Below are 16,761 nucleotides of genomic sequence, written 5' to 3' on the forward strand. Positions count from 1 at the left end.
ATGCTCTGTAGGTGGGGGCCCAGCCTTCAGAGCAGCTCCAGGTACAGGAACACACATGTGATCCCAAATGCAGCCAAACCCAGTCACCACTTGGCTCTAGTTTTGGCTTCTGAGTTCTTGTTTGTTTCCTGCTCTAAGTTTGTCTTTCTCAGCTCACCCGGGTGCCATTTCAATATGAGCATTTCAATGGGCATAAAGTGCTCATGGGAGCAGAGGAGAGGGGACCTCAGGTTGCACACTGAGGGCCTGGGAGTGCCCTTCACACAGAGAAGCACAGACACAGCCATCCCTCTCCCCGGGCCCAGCAGCCCTGCTCTGCCTGCAAGAGCAATGACTCCACCCCGCAGCCCTGAGCCACCCCTGGGCCTGCAGAAGGGCTGCCACAGCATCACCAAGAACAGATGCTGTCAAGGACCTGGAGCGGACAAGGCTGCAGCAGAGGATGGGAGTCACCTGGGACCCGAGGCCAAAGAGCAGGTGGGGACTTATCCTGGTAACAGAAGCAACAGGTGCTGTGTAGGTGCAGGTGAAGAGTGTCAAGTCCTGTTCTCTGTATAATGGCATTGCTTGGGTAATTAGTTAAAGGCTTTTCTTCAGGCCTGATAGTGATAAGGGCAGTAATAGAATGCTAAGAACCACCTAGAATTGTAAGACATATTACTCATGCTCTGTTAGCTGTGATTGTTTTATTCTGATTAAAGAAGGCACATTCTAACCTGGCTGGCAGTCCTGTGGGACCTGGGGACTCACCTGGAAATGCAGCCCATCCTCCCCACGTGGAGCAGCCCATTATCATGGCAAGATGAACCACTTTGTTGCAGAAACCAGAGCTACCAGCTCTTTGAAGGCCCCAGCCCTTACATATCACTAGCCCTTTGAAGATCCCCAGCACTTTTGCATACCTGCAGGCCTTTGCAATTCTCCAGCCTGCTTACCTGTTAACTGCCCATTTGGCATCCCCTTTGGCTATTTCCCCATCAATCCTTTGTCCTTCTATCCAATAGAAGCAGCTGGCTTAAGGGGTGCAGAGCAGATTTTTGTGGATGACCTGCTGCTCTCCCCATACTGCTGGCAGTATTGGAACAAACACTCATTATGATTCAGTACTGTCTCTGCTGAATTGGCTCAAGTAGTGACAGGCAGTGCGGACACATTCGCTGTCTGTTTACAATAGGGCAGGGGGCAGGCAGTGGGAGGGAGGAGAATCCTGCTCACCTGGAAATTGGTGCTCTCCACCAGGATGCGGATCTCAAAGGGCTTCCCCATCTGGAAGGGATTTCTCATTGTCCTCTCCTCCTGTCCCCAGTATCCTTTCTGCTTGGTGTTACAGACCACATACCCGACCCCTTCAAACCGAGGGTTGAAGTGGAAGGCAATGTCATTGCCACTGGAGCCGGTCTGAAAATTCACAGCAAACCTAGGTGGACGGAAATCAGTGTTCTGGTTTATTCCAGTGGTAGGTGCAGGAGGGCCCGGGGCCTCTGACTGCCTTGCGTGTCTGGGAACTTGTATACAACCTGTGAGGCAGGTGTGCACCCATCCCACTTTGCTGCCTTCCTTTTTGTTTACCTAGTTTGTGCTTAGTGTGTTTTGTGTAATTATTGCATTTTGCCCTTTCCAGCGTGATTTTCCAGAAATAAGCAAGAATGGGGTAAAGAGCAATGTAGACTCTAGCCCAGGGGTCCTCAAACTTTTTAAACAGGGGGCCAGTTCACTGTTCCTCAGACAGTTGGAGGGCCGGACTATAATAATAATAAAAAAACAACTATGAACAAATTCCTATGCACACTGCACATATCTTATTTTGAAGTAAAATAACAAAACGGCAAAAACACCCGCATGTGGCCCGCGGGCCGTAGTTTGAGGATGCCTGCTCTAGCCTCAGGAAGCATAGATCTTGGAAACTGATCTCACATTTGTATGAAGATGCAAATCTAGGAATGTGCCCAGAAGCAAGAGCCTCTCATGCCCAGTGGGCACTGGTTAGAGGCCAGCCCACAGCTGCTCAGTTGGGAAGGGAGAGAACATGTGACATTGATGGAGTTTACCTGCGAAGATGGTGTCTAACAGGGGAGGCATGGGATGGATATGGGCTCTCCAGGCATGAGAACTTCCGGGATGTGTGTCTGTCCCTCATCGGAGGTTGGTATGTGTCCCACACATGAGGCGTGGAGTGGTGCCCTAAAGTTCTTAGGCCTGGACCCTGGCCCCAGCTGGTACTGTTTGTCATGGGGGGTGGAGGGAATGACTCAGAACTATGGTCTCACTGAACCCAGGAAAGGGGGTGACTCCCTTCTTTGGGGGTGATGACTGAGGCAGTGTTTGGAAAGCCCCCACATAAGTGGATATTCATTTCTGTCTCTCTCCCAGAAGGAAGCTTCCACCTTCAAAACTTCCTTTGGGTTCTGAGGTGAGGAATTAAAACAAAGAACCTTCCAGCCCAGGCAGTGTGCTCAGTGGTTGAGCATTGATCTATGAACCAGGAGGTCATGGTTCAATTCCTGGTTGGGATACAGGCCAGGTTGCAGGCTCAGTTCCCAGCAGGAGGCCATCCAATCAGTGATTCTCTCACATCGTTGATGTTTCTATCTCCATCTCCCTCTCCCTTCATCTCTGAAATCAATAAAAATATACCAGACCGCTGTACCGATTTTCGGTAATTTCCGAATCTGCCCCTATACCGCTGTACCTAATTTTTGGTACTTTGTCTAGACCTATTTTATACAATGTCTCCAAGTTCCATCTTATTCTAACCACTTGTTTGCATGTAACTAACATTTTTCTATATCATGTTGATTTTTTCTCTTTAATGCTCAGAAGCCCAGGTATAGGGGACAGTTAGGTTCAGGGCCTCAGGTCTGGTAGGGTTAAAAAAAAGAGTCTTAGCCTCTTTGGCTCAGTGGATAGAGCATCAACCGCTGACCAAAGGGTCCCGGGTTTGATTCCGGACAAGAGTACATGCCTCTGTTATAGGCTTGATCCATGGACCTGGTTGGGGAGTGTGAGGGAGGCAACCAATCAATGTGTCTCTCTCACATAGATGTTTCTCTTTCTCTGTCTCTCCCTCTTCCTTCCACTCTCTCTAAAAATGATTGGGAAAAAAATATCCTTGGCCGAAGATTAACCAAAAAAAATTTAAAAAGAAAAGAAAAAGAACCTTCCAAGGAGCCGGGCTCATAAAAGTGCCAGAATAAACTTTTGTTCTGCCTTTTCCCAGACGCATGGCCTAAAACCAGCCCCAATCTGAGGTTCTCCACTGAGGCATCTACTCCAGCCATCCCTGATCTCAGCATGAACATGGTAAATAGCCTGCTTCTTGGGGTCACTCTGGTGTCCCCAGCTAATGCACAGCAATCAGGGAAAGCTCCACCCCCACCACTCACCCCCAATTTCGTGTTTTTTGCTTCCCCCACAGGGCCAGGCACTGTACCAAGCCCAAAGGAGGCCCATCAGACATTCTATTCAATTCCTGCACAGCCCATTTGGTGTCTCTGTGGAGGAGGCCAAGCTCTGGGGCCTCCTCAATACCAGCTCCCCCTGGGGGCCCTCAGCCAGCAGGGAAGTGCCCTGGCCCAGGGCCCAGCCAGCCCTCCCTCTGGGGACACGAAAAGGAAAGGAGGCTCCCACTGGCTCTGGAACCAGAAAATCGAGTCCAGATTCCTCTGAACATGGAGGCTGTCGTTTCTGAAATAGCTCTGGATGTATCTGTCCCTCTGTGTCACCAGCTCCATTTCTCTGGTCCCTTACAAACTCCTGCCCCAGGGGAGAGAGAGTGCAAAAGTGCCCATCGGAAGAAGTGGGGACAGTAGGATAGGAGGTAGGCAGAGAGAGAAGGAGAGAGAAGGGATGGAGGGTCAGAGGTGAGGGCTCAGCTGCCCCAATGGCAGGGTTTAGGGTCATCTGGGAACCTCACCCTCCATAGCATCTCCTGGAGGCACTCAGGGCACGGAGAGATGTCACAGGATGAGCTTGCCTACGCCCACCTGGCAGGGAAGGCGATAGTGGAGAAAGTCAACTAGAATCTACAAGCCGAGATGAGGTAGGGCCGGGCCTGGGATGTGAAGGGGTCCAGAAGGTCCCCAGGCCCCGTGCGAGGTGATGAAAGGACCACTGGGGACAAAAGACATCTGGGATTGAGACAGAGGCTTCCAAGAGAGGGCTGTGTGTGCAGAAGGGCTTCTGTGGGCACCGTGGTCTTCAGCAGGCAGCCACCAGGTGGGAGGGCCCCTCCCAAATCAGGCAAGAGCCCCTCACCTCCACACCACCTGGACCTCAGCACGGGCAGCCAGGGCTGGGCCAGCGTTAGAGGGGCTCGGCCTCTGAGAAGATGTGAAAGTCTTCCCTGAGCCCCAAAGGCCCCTCTTGGGTGGGCGGCAGTGCCGAGGAGATGTTTGTATTTTGAATTGCCTTCGTGTTTTCTAGGAATGAACTTGAAACAGAAAGAGATGGAATTACGTTTGATGCCAAGTTCAAGTATTTCCACATCAGCCAAAGAGGGGCCACGGAGTAAGTGAAGGCCGTCATGGGAAGTAAGGAGGCATTGTTCTTGCATCTCTGGGTCTTCGAGTGCAAAGTTCAATCCTAGACCATAAAGATCTGCCCCCGGGCTGGCCCGAGACTGTGAGCTCCCGCTCTCCCTGTGTCTATGGGGCGTCTACGTTAATGGTGTCCACATGCTATTGGCAGAGGGCAGGGGTCCTCAGCAGTGCTGGCAGGGACCGGGCCCTACTCTCCAGCGTCCCCTGAGCCAGGCACAGGCAGCTTGGACGGTGTTGGGGGAACCAGACTGAGCTGACAGGCGCCATGGTTTGCTAAGGGGCAAGGCTGGGGGAAACCACAGTTCCAGGTACCTGGTTCCACAGGTGTGAAGAGTTGTCCCATTGACAGTGATCTGATGTCCATCCTTGAGACCCCCTTCGATGGCGAGTGTCTGCAGGGAGAAGATGGCAGTCAGTTAATGTCCTGCTCCCTCTGTCTGTTCCGTTTGGCACTTGCTAGTGGCCAGCCTGATGTGTCGGGCAATGTCCCAGGGGCCAGATTCAGGTGGGAATTGGGCATATGGAGTCCCTGAATCCGGGGAGTTACACGTTCATTCTGAAACTGATAAGGAGACCACTGGGCTCTGAGACGATGTAACCCATAGCTGACCTCTCTTAAGGGGAAGTAGCAGCTTTCCAGAGGAGGAAGTAGCATGAACGTGGCTCTTAGAGGGGGAGGAACCAGGGTAGTGAGAGGGGCTCCTGGTAAAGGCCCCAGGGCCCTGGTTGAAACTAAGAAACCCAAGGGACCAAAGAGGCCAGCAGCCTATCCTAAAGGATAAACCTTCTGCTCCCCTGAGAAGGCCAAGAAGAAGGCAGCCTCCTGCCCACCCCACCATTGAACAGTGTGACCGTGACCTTTGCCCTCTCAGCCACCTCAGGTAGCACCTGGTCCTGATGCTCTGCAGCCTCGGGGCAGCCTCCTCCTCTCCTGCTCCTGCTCCCCAGTCCCACCCCAGACCGTGGGCAACCTCCGAGGCCCTAGTGAGGTGTCTGCATGCCTCCTAGGCCCCAGAGAGCCCACTTTGTCAAAGGCCCTTCCCGGGCCACTTGGAAGGAACAGTGGTTATGGTGAGGCTGCATCGTTTCAGAGCCAGGCACCATCCAGGTTTGGAGCCTAATTCTGCTGCTCGTTTCCTGAGTGACCTCAGGAAGCTTATGTAGCCTCTTTTGCCTCAGTTTCCTCATCTGTAACATAGGGATAAATCTTACCTTCTGCGTAAGATCAATGATTTAGTGACAAAATGTCTGGGAAAGAGACTGGCACATAGTAGGTATCTCTACCACTTCCTTCCTTCTTAGTCTCTCTGAGCAAAATTCCAAATTGGTTTCTTGACATTTTAAAGTTAACCTCCAGGATGCCTTTTATCTGATGTGCTGTTAACCTGCATTACTTAGCAGATAACCACCAACCCTAGTCAATCTACAGATTTTTCAAGTAGTTAATGTCTTCTCTAACTTCTCCTTTAAGCCAACTCCCTACAAAAATGAAATGCTTATAGGATCCAGGTAGGTAGGGGACAATAGGGAGTGGTAGAGACTATGACAAAGTAGATACCATCTCTCTCATTTAAAGGGACAGCGTCCTCTCAGCTCTAAGTAATTAATTGAGATGGATTAATCCCTCTGCTGGGTCAGAGCTTGCTCTCAGCTCCTGGCCAGGCCCTGAGGCTGAGGACTCTTTCCTCCTCTTCCTCTCTGGAGGGTCAGACGGCAGAGCCAGGCCCCCAGGCCAGAGGATGCGCAGCCTCCTTCTGGAGGCCCAGTGTCTCCAGCGGGCACCCAGCCACAGCTGGCACACGGGGCTCACTGCGGGCCAGTGGGAGCCTTTCAGCCAAAGAGGCTGCTACCCCAAGGGTTCTGAGGAGCTTCTGGGGCCCATTTCCCTGGCTGTTCCCTGTTATCCTGGCAACAGCCCTGGCCATTATCAGGGCCCCCTCTACAGATGAGGAAACAGCACAGAAGGTCTGGTAATGTGCCCAAAGCCACCCAGCTGGTCCATAAGAGAGTGGGTGTGGATCCCAGCACCCATGCTGTGAAGCCCACACAGGCTGCTTCTCAGGATGAAGCACAGACATCCTGGCTCCTGGCTCCCTGAGGGCTCCCCAACCAAACAGGGAGTCCTGTCCTGCATGTGGTTCCAGCTCCCACATGCAGGAGGCTGGGCCAGATGCGGCCGGAGGGGCTTGGGCAAGGAATGGGGGTGAGGCCCCCGAGGCAGACCCTCATGGAGTTCAGCTGGTCAGCAGAACAGCCAGGCTGTGTGGTCTTCCTGGCACACTTTGGAGGAAGAGGGAGGTGAACGCTGACTGATGGAATTCAACTGGTCACTGGGAGAGGGTGACTATGTGGGGTAGACAGGTGCTCCCATCGTCTTTTTTGCCTAGACTCAAAGGCCCTGTTTTAAGTGCCGATGGAATTATAACAGGGAAAAGGAGAGGGGAGGGGAGGTTCTGCAGTTCTGCAGTCTTCCCTTCAGGAGTTGAATTCTGATGATAATGTGGCTAAATTTTTATGATGATACAAATAGCTCAGCCTATTCCTGGGACCAGAGAATGGTCAGCATTCCTAAGCCAAACTCCTGGAGGCAGGTCAGTGTTCAGGTATAGCAACTAAGTCAAAGTGTGTCCTGGCCTTGATCTGTTTAAAAAAATAAAAATAAAATATGTGTATATATATTTTACCAAAAGATTATATATTATTATGAAAAATATTAAATATTAATATATTACCAAGTGACAAGAAAAGGTATTAGTCACAAACACAGGCTAATAAAGTTCAGTTTTCATGATTAAGAAGATGGGTTTTTCAGCAATCAGGTACCTGACCAATATAACATCTACACTAATAAAAGAGTAATATGCAAATTGACCATACCTCTGCCACAGCCACAGCCAATCAGGGGTGAGTATGCAAATTAATCCAACAAAGCTGGCAGGTTAATTTGCATACACAGGCACGGAGTGGTTGGGCGGTGTGGGATGCCTGCTATGAGGGGGAGGGCAGGAGGTGGAGGGAGCTACAAGAGTGGCAGTCAAAGACTGCAGGCTCCCTGGCCGCTAGGTGGGAACATCCTCCGTGTCACTGGTGATGCTGTGGATTTTCGTGCTGAGCAGCCAGGGGCAGGGCAGGAACTTCCTCTGCATCTGGGAGCGAAGGCTGCAGGCTCCTGGCTAGGGTGAAGACTCTGGCCAGAGTGAAGGCAGAAGGTGGAGGCCGGAGTGAAGGCCTGGGTCCCGGGTGCCAGAGGAAAACCAGTGCCAGCAGCCAGGGGACAGAAGGCCTATTCTTGCACGAATCTTGGTGCAACGGCTTCTAGTAACATATAATCATTGTAATAATGTATGAAACCTTTGTTTCCTAGGCGCAAATAGAAAAAACTTTTCTCCATTTAACAGACTAGATAAGAACCAAATAAATTCAGTATTAGTTTAGACTTATTTACTTAATCACATTTTATTATTTAATTTATTTATGTTTTTTGTTTTTTTTCTATAATTTTTTCAGTTTATATAGACCCTCTGCAATTCTTTGTTTTTTATAAATTTATATAGAAATAATTAATTTTAGAATCATTTATTTTTAATTTTATTTTTTTTAAATTATGTAATTTTTAAATTTTAATTGAACTTAATTTTTAGAAACTTTGACCATTTTAGTGACAAGCAAGTAATTACCATTTCTCAGATTGGCAAATATACTTTATAGTTTCTAGAAACAGGTTTTTTATTGGTAAACATACTCAAATTTTAAAGAGATATTTAAAAAATAAAATATAAGATATATTTATTAACAGATTTAAATCCATTTTTAAAGCTTTCCTGCAATAAGAAGCCAAAAGTAGGCAAATTCAGATTAATTAATATAGGGTCTCCCTCCCCAACCCCAAATGTATATACACACTTTGAATAATTTTAAAGGCAGTGTTTAGTAAAATATATTTCATTTCCAAAATTGTGCTGTCTGCTGTTACAGTGCATATACATTTTTTGGGACATGGTGTATTTCAGTAATTCATTATTCTAAAAATATCTAAATACTTAATAATTTTGATTTTTTAGCCCAGTAAAACTCTAAAGTTCCAAGTTATTAAAGACCTTGGGAAATTAAGTTTAGATATAGGAAGTTTTAGAAAAACCTTTCATTTTAGTTATGTTTATTTATTATGTCTTAATAATTTTATAAGATGTTAAAGTCCATTATTATCCAAGCCATTTTTCTGGCAAATTTTGTAACAGGGATAACACCTTGACAATTTTTAGGAGCCTGGAGAAGTGGCAGGGGGAGAAGGCAGATATCAGGCCCATTGGCTTTAGTGTAAAAATATTGCTATATATATATATATATATATATATATATATATATACACACACACACACACACACACACACACACACACACATACACTAGAAGCCCGATGCACGAAATTCGTGCACTGAATGGGGGGTGTCTCTCAGCCCGGCCTGTGCCCTCTCACAGTCCAGGACCCCTCGGGGGATATCCAACTGCCAGCTTGTGCTGGATGGCCTTCTTCTGCTGCTGCATGGCCTGGTGCTTGAGCTTCAGCAGTTGCTGCACGTGCATGGGCTGGGCCACAACGGTCTGTCCTGTGAACACCACCGAGTGAGTGAGTCAAGCACGGAGGCAGGCTCACCTGGAGTTCCCTGTGCTTCCCTGAGTCACTGCGATGTTCAGACTGACTGCCTTCTCCAGAGAATGGCACCGGGATCAGGCCTAAGCTGGCAGTCGGACATCCTTCTCGCAGTCCAGGACCCCTCAAGGGATGTAGCAGTGCACCGAGTGGCAGGCGGCCAGGGAGGAGACCAAATAGGGACCGGGTGCTGCACCGCTTATGCTCATCCTGGCCTGCTGTGCCTGCTGCCACCACTCAATAGTGCTGCCACAGAGTCGGGAGAGGCTCCCACCATGGCAGTTGCACTCGCCAGCAGTGAGCCTGGCTTCTGGCTGAGCGGCGCTCACCTTGTGGGAGCACACTGACCACCAGGGGGCAGCTCCTGTGTTGAGCGTCTGCCCCCTGGTGGTCAGTGCGCATCATAGCCACCAGTCATTCTGGTGGTTCCACCTTAACAGTCGCTTAAACTTTTATGTATGTAAACTAGAGGCCTCATGCACAAATTCGTGCACCAGTGGGGTCCCTCGGCCTGGCCTGCGGGATGGGGCTGAAACCAGCTCTCTGACATTCCCTGAGGGGTCCTGGATTGTGAGAGGGCGCAGTCCAGGCCAAGGGAACCCACCAGTGCATTATCGGGGCCGGAGAGGGATGCAGGAGGTTGGTCAGCCGGGGAGGGACAGTGGGAGGGCTCCAGGGCATGTCTGGCCCGTCTCGATCAGTCCCAATCAGCCAGACCCCAGCAGCAAGATAACCTACCAGTCGGAGCTTCTGCCCCCTGGTGATCAGTGCACATCATAGCGAGCAGTTGAGCGGCCTTAGCATATTATTAGCATATTACGCTATGATTGGTTGAACAGCTGACTGGTCAACCAGACACTTAGCATATTAGGCTTTCATTACATAGGAGATATATATATATATATATATGATGGGAGTGGCCCCCGCTGCAGCTTTGGCAGCCTGCTTGAGGGTACTTCTGTAGCTCCAGCCCTTGGGGCATTTAAAAGATTTATTCCCTATATTTTTCTTTCTGATTAGAATCCTTATGATGTAACTACATGAAAGCCTGTATATCAAAAGAGATCTTATCCCATTTCAAAACAGAAACAAAAATAATCACTGAAGTAAAACAATGAGTACTCAAAAGGAGGGACGGGGACTTTAGCTTTAGAATCTTATTTCATACCAACTGGAGCAGCAAGTGACCTTTTCTAAGGCCTGAATGGCACGAAGCTCCAACAGCAGAGACAGAGGATTCAACAGCGAACAGCCAGCTGACTCCCCAAAAGATGAGAAACTAAGCAAAGAATTCTGTAATCAAAGTTACACTATAGACAGACAGGAGCTCGCAGGGAGTTCTCAAACAGAACAGACCGATTTTCTTACACTGGCTAAGCATTTTGGGCAGCGGATGCCTTGAGAGGGAGAGCAGGGAGGGTCCCTGAGATAAAGAACTCTTGGCAGCCACTGGGAAGCTCCTGCAATCCCAGCTAAGGGTTCAGTCCTCCACAAGCAGGTGGACCCCCAGCTGAGTGGGATATGCCCCCAGTTTTAAACAAATTAAACTGAGCCTCAAAGAGAAACACAAGAGCCATTAACAGACACTCTTATGTACAGTATTTACATGTGCACACAACAGACAAGCATTTTACACCGAGCCCCTTATCTGTCCACTCACAGAAATCTCAGAATGTCCTGCGTCCCAGAGTGGATCAGGCTAAGGGTTCTGAGGCTAGGGTTACCGCTATTTTACAGATGTGGAAACTGTGGCCCAGACAGGGAAAATCAGCTCGCCTGAGGTCACCCAGCTAGGAAATGACTGAACCCAGGGAGGTCATCTCCTAAGTCAGTGCCCAGGCCTGGCTGCTGGGCTCCCCGGAAGCCCTGCTGACTTCCCCTTTCATTCCAACAAAGCCCCACTCTTCCAGTGCTGACCAGTGCCCTCCTTCCCCTCAGCACCCAGGACAGGACAGGCGCCCAGAGGGAGCTCAGCACCATCTGTGCAATGCACCACTGCGGGTGAATATCATCCCTGGGTCCTGAGAGGCAGGTGAGACCGGCCTGGGGCAGAGGTTGTGTCAGGATTGCCCCATCGGGCATGTCAGCCCCCCATGCACCCTCTGCCACCCCAGTCTGGTTTCCTTGGAGACCCAGAGTGGATTCCCTGGCAAGGCAGCCAGTCAGCCCTGCAGCATCGCCTGTGCCCACAGCCTGGGAACTCACTGGCTTCACGAAGGAAAGCGCGTTGCTGCTGAGGGCCATCTCTCCACCACCTCTGTGGTCACGGCTGCTCCTCACACCAGCCAGGCAGTTCTTTGCACTGAGGAGGATTTGATAAAGAAATAGAAACAAACAGAAAAATTGGGCGGTGGGGGTTAAAGGGAAGCCAGGAGCAAGAGGAAGAGGGTTTAGAGAAAGAGAAAGGGAAAGTGCTGGGGGATGAGGGGCGAGCGTGGGAGTCAGGAACAGGAAAGTAGATACTCCCACTCCCCTGACCTTTCCTTCACTTCTCCTCCTGTGCACCACCCAAGACGGAATTGTGTCGTGTCCGGTTTTTGTACAGCATGCTCAGTGACAATGTCCAGAAAACAATGGGCTGCTTGTCAGGGACACAGGGAGGGGTGGTGGTGGTGCTGGAAGGCCTGGTTATACCCATTTTACACCCAGAGAAACGGAGGCTCAGAGAAGCTAGGGGACATGTCCAAAGTCACATGGCTCACTAGTGGCAGCCCGACCTCTACGAGGACAGTTAGATTCGCAAAAAGGTATTTCTCTCCTCATATAAAGGTGTCATGTAGAAAGAAGTGTTTTCCAAATAGAGAATCTCATCATGGAGGATGTGATATCCCTATTATAGGGTATTCTGGGAGCTTCTGAGGCCCCGCTCTGGGAATGTATCTCTTTCTTCTCTCCTCTCGCTCCCCTCCTCTCTCCCTTTTTATTTTGGGCTTCAGAATAGGGAGAGGTGCCCTCGCTGGTTTGGCTCAGTGGATAGAGCATTGGTCTACGGACTGAAGGGTCCTGAGTTTGATTCCGGTCAAGGGCACATGCCTGGGTTGCAGGCTCGGTTCCCAAATAGGGGGCATGCAGAAGGCAGCCGATCAATGATTCTCTCTCATCATTGATGTTTCTATCTCTCTCTCCCTCTCCCTTCCTCTCTGAAATCAATAAAAATCGATTGAATACGCCAAATGACATGGAGGTCAGTGTTACATTAAATAAATTGCCATGAACTGGCCTCAGCACCTAATAAAGGGAAATGATTAAACGGAGATGAACAGGATAGGCTGGGTTGGGGAGTGTGGAGAAGAGAAGAGCCGCGGCGATAACGAACTTACCTGAAGTCAAGCAGGTCCCTGCAATGTGCTGGAGAGAAAACCAATGAGCTACCAGTCAAGCCTGAATGAGCAGTTAAGGGTCAGATAGGCGCCACGTGGGCAGAAGGTGCGCAGGGTCACACATAAGTCTGTACCTCTCTTCCTTCCTGAGCCTTGTCTAGAGGCACCAGAATTTGCAAAGATCGACTTCTTTCAGATGCTCCTGTAAACCGAGGTCACGTGTCCCCGCATGCCACCCTCCTGCCTAGTATATCACTGAATCAGCTGGAATTTAATCGGGTTAAGGGGGGCAGAGGGAACAGCAGCACAATTCTTTGCTATCCTCTCCAGCAGCGGGGACACCAGGGACCAGGTCATCACTGATGGGGACATGGATCCAGTGGAACTCTCATTCCTTGCAGATTGGAGTGTGAAATAGCACAACTTTGGAAAAGAACTCAAGAGAGATGAGAACAGACATTCAGGACACCTTCACTCCCATAGCTCCAAACGGGAAACCACACAAGTGTGCACCAGCAGGAGAAAAGGAACACGTGGTGGTGCTGATACCATGGAAGGGCCCAGCAACCAGAAGGAGCTGTGCCACAGGAAGCCTCAGTGGCCTCAGGTTGGACAATGAAGCTGGGCGGGCAGTCTTCTGGCAGCGGGAGAAGTTCTGGAACTTGATCTGGATGGCAATCACACAGCTGTTTCACCTGTGCAAGTGACTCATTGCAAATAATTAGGTTTCCATTTCTCCACAAATTAAAAAAAATCTATGAAGAATTACATCATTCAAATGGGACACAAATGCTTTTCATAAGAAAATAGGTTTACACATTTGTCGCTAGTCAGTTAATTCATTTTTCCCTACTTTAAAACAAATCACAGAATGCTCTAAGTTTTAAATCAGAGTACCTATTCCACAGTATATGTGGAAGTGTTTAGAGTCATTCATTTTGAGTATCACTGTGCTGTAGTATCAAATGACCAAAAAGGTACATTCTTCTGAACAGTTTTGGTCTTCTTTTATAAAAATATGACATTTGTAAGCAGTGATTGCAATCATGTTTAAAAACAAAAATACTGAACAGATTCACTTCTCTTTTTTTAAATTATTTTATTGATTTTAGAGAGGAAGGGAGAGGGGTAGAGAGAGATAGAAACATCAATGATGAGAGAGAATAATTGATCAGCTGCCTATTGCACGCCCCCTACTGGGGATCGAGCTCGAAACCTAGGCATGTGCCCCTGGCCTGAATCGAACCCAGGACCCTTCAGTCCACAGGCCAATGCTCCATCCACTGAGCCAAACTGGCTAGGACGACAGATTTATTTCTTAATCCAGGTGATAGAAAAATCTATGGAATTTCCACAGGCATTTCACTTTCCATGAAATTTCGGGGGTTTTAAAAATATATATTTTTATTGATTTCAGAGAGAAAGGGAGAGAAGAGAGAGATAGATAGTAACATCAATGATGGAGAATCAATGATGAAGGATGATTGGGTACCTCCAGCATGCCCCTCCCACAGCTAGGGATCTAGCTCACAACCTGGGCATGTGTCCTGACCAGGAATCAAACCCTGATCACCTGGTTAATAGGTCGATGCTCAACCACTGAACCACACCAGCTGGGTCATGGACTTTCTTGTTCAGCAGGTATATGCAAAAGTTTACATTCACTTTAACCTCATCAAACATTTCCCTTAAAGCTACTCCTTGAGATGGCATCTCAAGCAAATCCCGAATATGGAGCTGCACCTTCTTCATCTCAACACCCAGAAATCTGGATTTGACATCAAAGATGCCCACATCTTCAGTAGATATGATATCAAATGTGACTTTAAAAAAATATGTTTTTATAGAGAAAGAGGAAGGTAGAGAGATAGAGAGATAGAAACATCAATGACAGAGAAACATCATCAATTGGCTGCATCCTGCACATAACCCCCCCACTGGGGTCTGAGCTCTCAACCCGGACATGTGCCCCTGACCTGGAATGGAACCAGTGACTTCTTGGTTCCTGGGTCGATATTCAACCATTGAGCCACACCCGCCAGGCAAATGTGACATTTTAAAACTGGTTTGTGTGCTGATGGTCGATGCCCAGCAGGACACCCTTCTCACCGGTTTTGCAGCTGTGACTTGACTCGCTTTGCCCTCTTCACCCACCTGGGCTCTCCAAGAAGGAGAGAAGTGCTGACTCATGCTACATCGTGGATGATCATGGAGGGCACTACGCTAAGTGAAATAAGCCAGACACAAAAGACAAATACTGGATGGCTCCTCTCCTATGGGGTCCCTGGCGCAGTCAAACTTATGGAAAAGGAAGGAGACTGGTGGTTTCCAGGATCTGGGGGGAGTGGGAAACGATTTGTTGTTAATAGCTACAGGGTTTCAGTTTTGTAAGTTGAAAAAAGATTTGTGGATGGATGGAAGTGACATGTCAGAGAGGGAACATTTTTCCTCTACCTTATCATTAAATTGATGTGAGACAGATCAACAGGAGAAAAACCAAATACAATTTTGCATGTACAAGGGCTCCATAAGAATATGAGGCCCACAGGCAGTCAGACAGTTGAGGCTCATAGGCTGCCCTAAGGTCAGGGGAAGGGGAGGGGCCTGGGACTTCCCAGGGAAGGAAGACAATTCCCAGGGAGATGGGAAGAACAAATGTTTGATTTACCATGTTTGCCACGCCAGGCAGAGAAGTCTTTCTAGTATAAATAGAGGCCGTCTTTGGTAAGAGCTCTCTTCCTCCCAATCCCAATTCTCTTAAGCAGCTGGAGGGCAGAGGAGGTTTAAAAATTTTCCTGAATTTTCTACGTCTTAAAAATAACTAGTTTAAATAATACATATGCCAGGGACACATAGTTGGAGGGTGGGGAGTTTTTTCCCCCTTCAGTCCTGCCTTTGAAACTTTCCAGGAAAGTCTCAGAAGTTAAGCAGATAGATTGCTCCATCTCAAGGAACCCATCTCTTGGTCCTGACAATAGGTCAGTTTAATTAAACTCATTTTAGTTATGCAGTTGGGCTCCCGAAATTAGGACTATGGCTAAAGGTATCGGGTGTTTCCTAAGGCGTTTCTGTGGAAACACAGGTTAACGCTGGGAGAAGACTGTGCACCCGCTCTGAGTCTGGAGTGAGCCAGTGAAGACGATGCCTAGCTGTCTGGCTCCAGCGTGTTTAGAGGGAGAGAGGGCAGGCACTGGCAATGCCGACAGCTGCTCTTAGTTTGCAGTGTGACTGTCTCTAGACTCGAGGATTGTCCATACATGTGCTGTGTTGACTTCTCTGAAGTTTATATCAAGTTGTCCAGCTTCAGCTTCCGTGGCTTCAGGAAAAGGGCAGTGTTCGTTCTCCAGGATTCCAAGTCGGAGGAGTGGGGGTGGAAATTGGAAACGTTGGTTTGGAGAGTTGTAGTCAAATGTTGGGGGAAACGAGAAGAATTCAGGATCTGGGCCAGTGTACAGGTAGAAGATAAAAATCTCAAGGACAACTAACAGGACTAGAATTCTGATATCCAGAGGGTGCTAGAATTTTTCATAAGGAATCTCAGATGGGGCTTTTTAGAATATTTCTGAAGCCAGGCAGCCCAACCAAGTACGTACCATCCGATTTCACCTGGGATACCTATAGATTTGAGTGAATTCCTCTCTTCTCAAGGTTCCCAAAATATCTTGAGTTCCTGGGCCTTCCTCACTCACCTGGTGTGGCTGTGGGGAACTCTGGAAGCAGGATGCCAGGCTGATTTTTCAAGGGGTTTTATTGGCTCCAGAACGTCCTAAGGGGAGGCTCTCCATCCTTATGGAGAGCACAGCACAGGGTGACAGGCAGGAGGAGAGGTGAACTAGTGAAATCTACCATCTCAGGCCTCCCAGCCATAGGACTAGCTCCCTGGCCTTAGCTTCCTCAGTGATAATGACACCGTCAGGAATGTGTCCCCCTAGGGAGAGTGGCCAAAATCAGAAAGCTGGGGTCAGAGGAGCAAAGTCTGGCATTGCACCCCAATGTCCTGGAGAACGTGAGAGAGCCTGACACTCTGAGATGAGGGGGCAGAGATGTAAGAATTAGGAAGTTTTTCCTATCAAAGCTATAGTTTAGATATTCACTTCATTTCTTTTTTTTATAACCCTTTATTTTGTACTCAAATCCACCCAGGCCTCCCTTCCTCAAAAGACAAAGGCATAGCTCTCCCCGACTTCCTGGCAGACAGTTCAAGTCTAACAGGTAGTCAAAACCGCAGACCTTCCTGTAGGAGACAAGACAT

At 48.7% G+C, this 16,761-nt stretch overlaps 1 protein-coding gene across 1 annotated transcript in view; it reads right to left on the minus strand.

The window, feature by feature from the left end:
* The window catches only part of LOC129147097 (galectin-9B-like), a 30,983-nt gene extending 19,503 nt beyond the window's left edge, over nt 1-11,480 (minus strand). Inside the window, exons 1-3 of the mRNA XM_054709095.1 lie at nt 11,395-11,480; nt 4,851-4,930; nt 1,216-1,417 (exon numbers count right to left, since the gene is read on the minus strand). Of these exons, the coding sequence (XP_054565070.1) occupies nt 1,216-1,417; nt 4,851-4,930; nt 11,395-11,433 (321 nt within the window). The 5' untranslated portion in view covers nt 11,434-11,480. The remainder of the gene's footprint in view (nt 1-1,215; nt 1,418-4,850; nt 4,931-11,394) is intronic.
* Nucleotides 11,481-16,761: the final 5,281 nt, after the last annotated feature.

The sequence above is a fragment of the Eptesicus fuscus genome, chromosome 20 (assembly GCF_027574615.1).
Source record: "Eptesicus fuscus isolate TK198812 chromosome 20, DD_ASM_mEF_20220401, whole genome shotgun sequence".
In the NCBI taxonomy this organism is placed as follows: domain Eukaryota; kingdom Metazoa; phylum Chordata; class Mammalia; order Chiroptera; family Vespertilionidae; genus Eptesicus; species Eptesicus fuscus.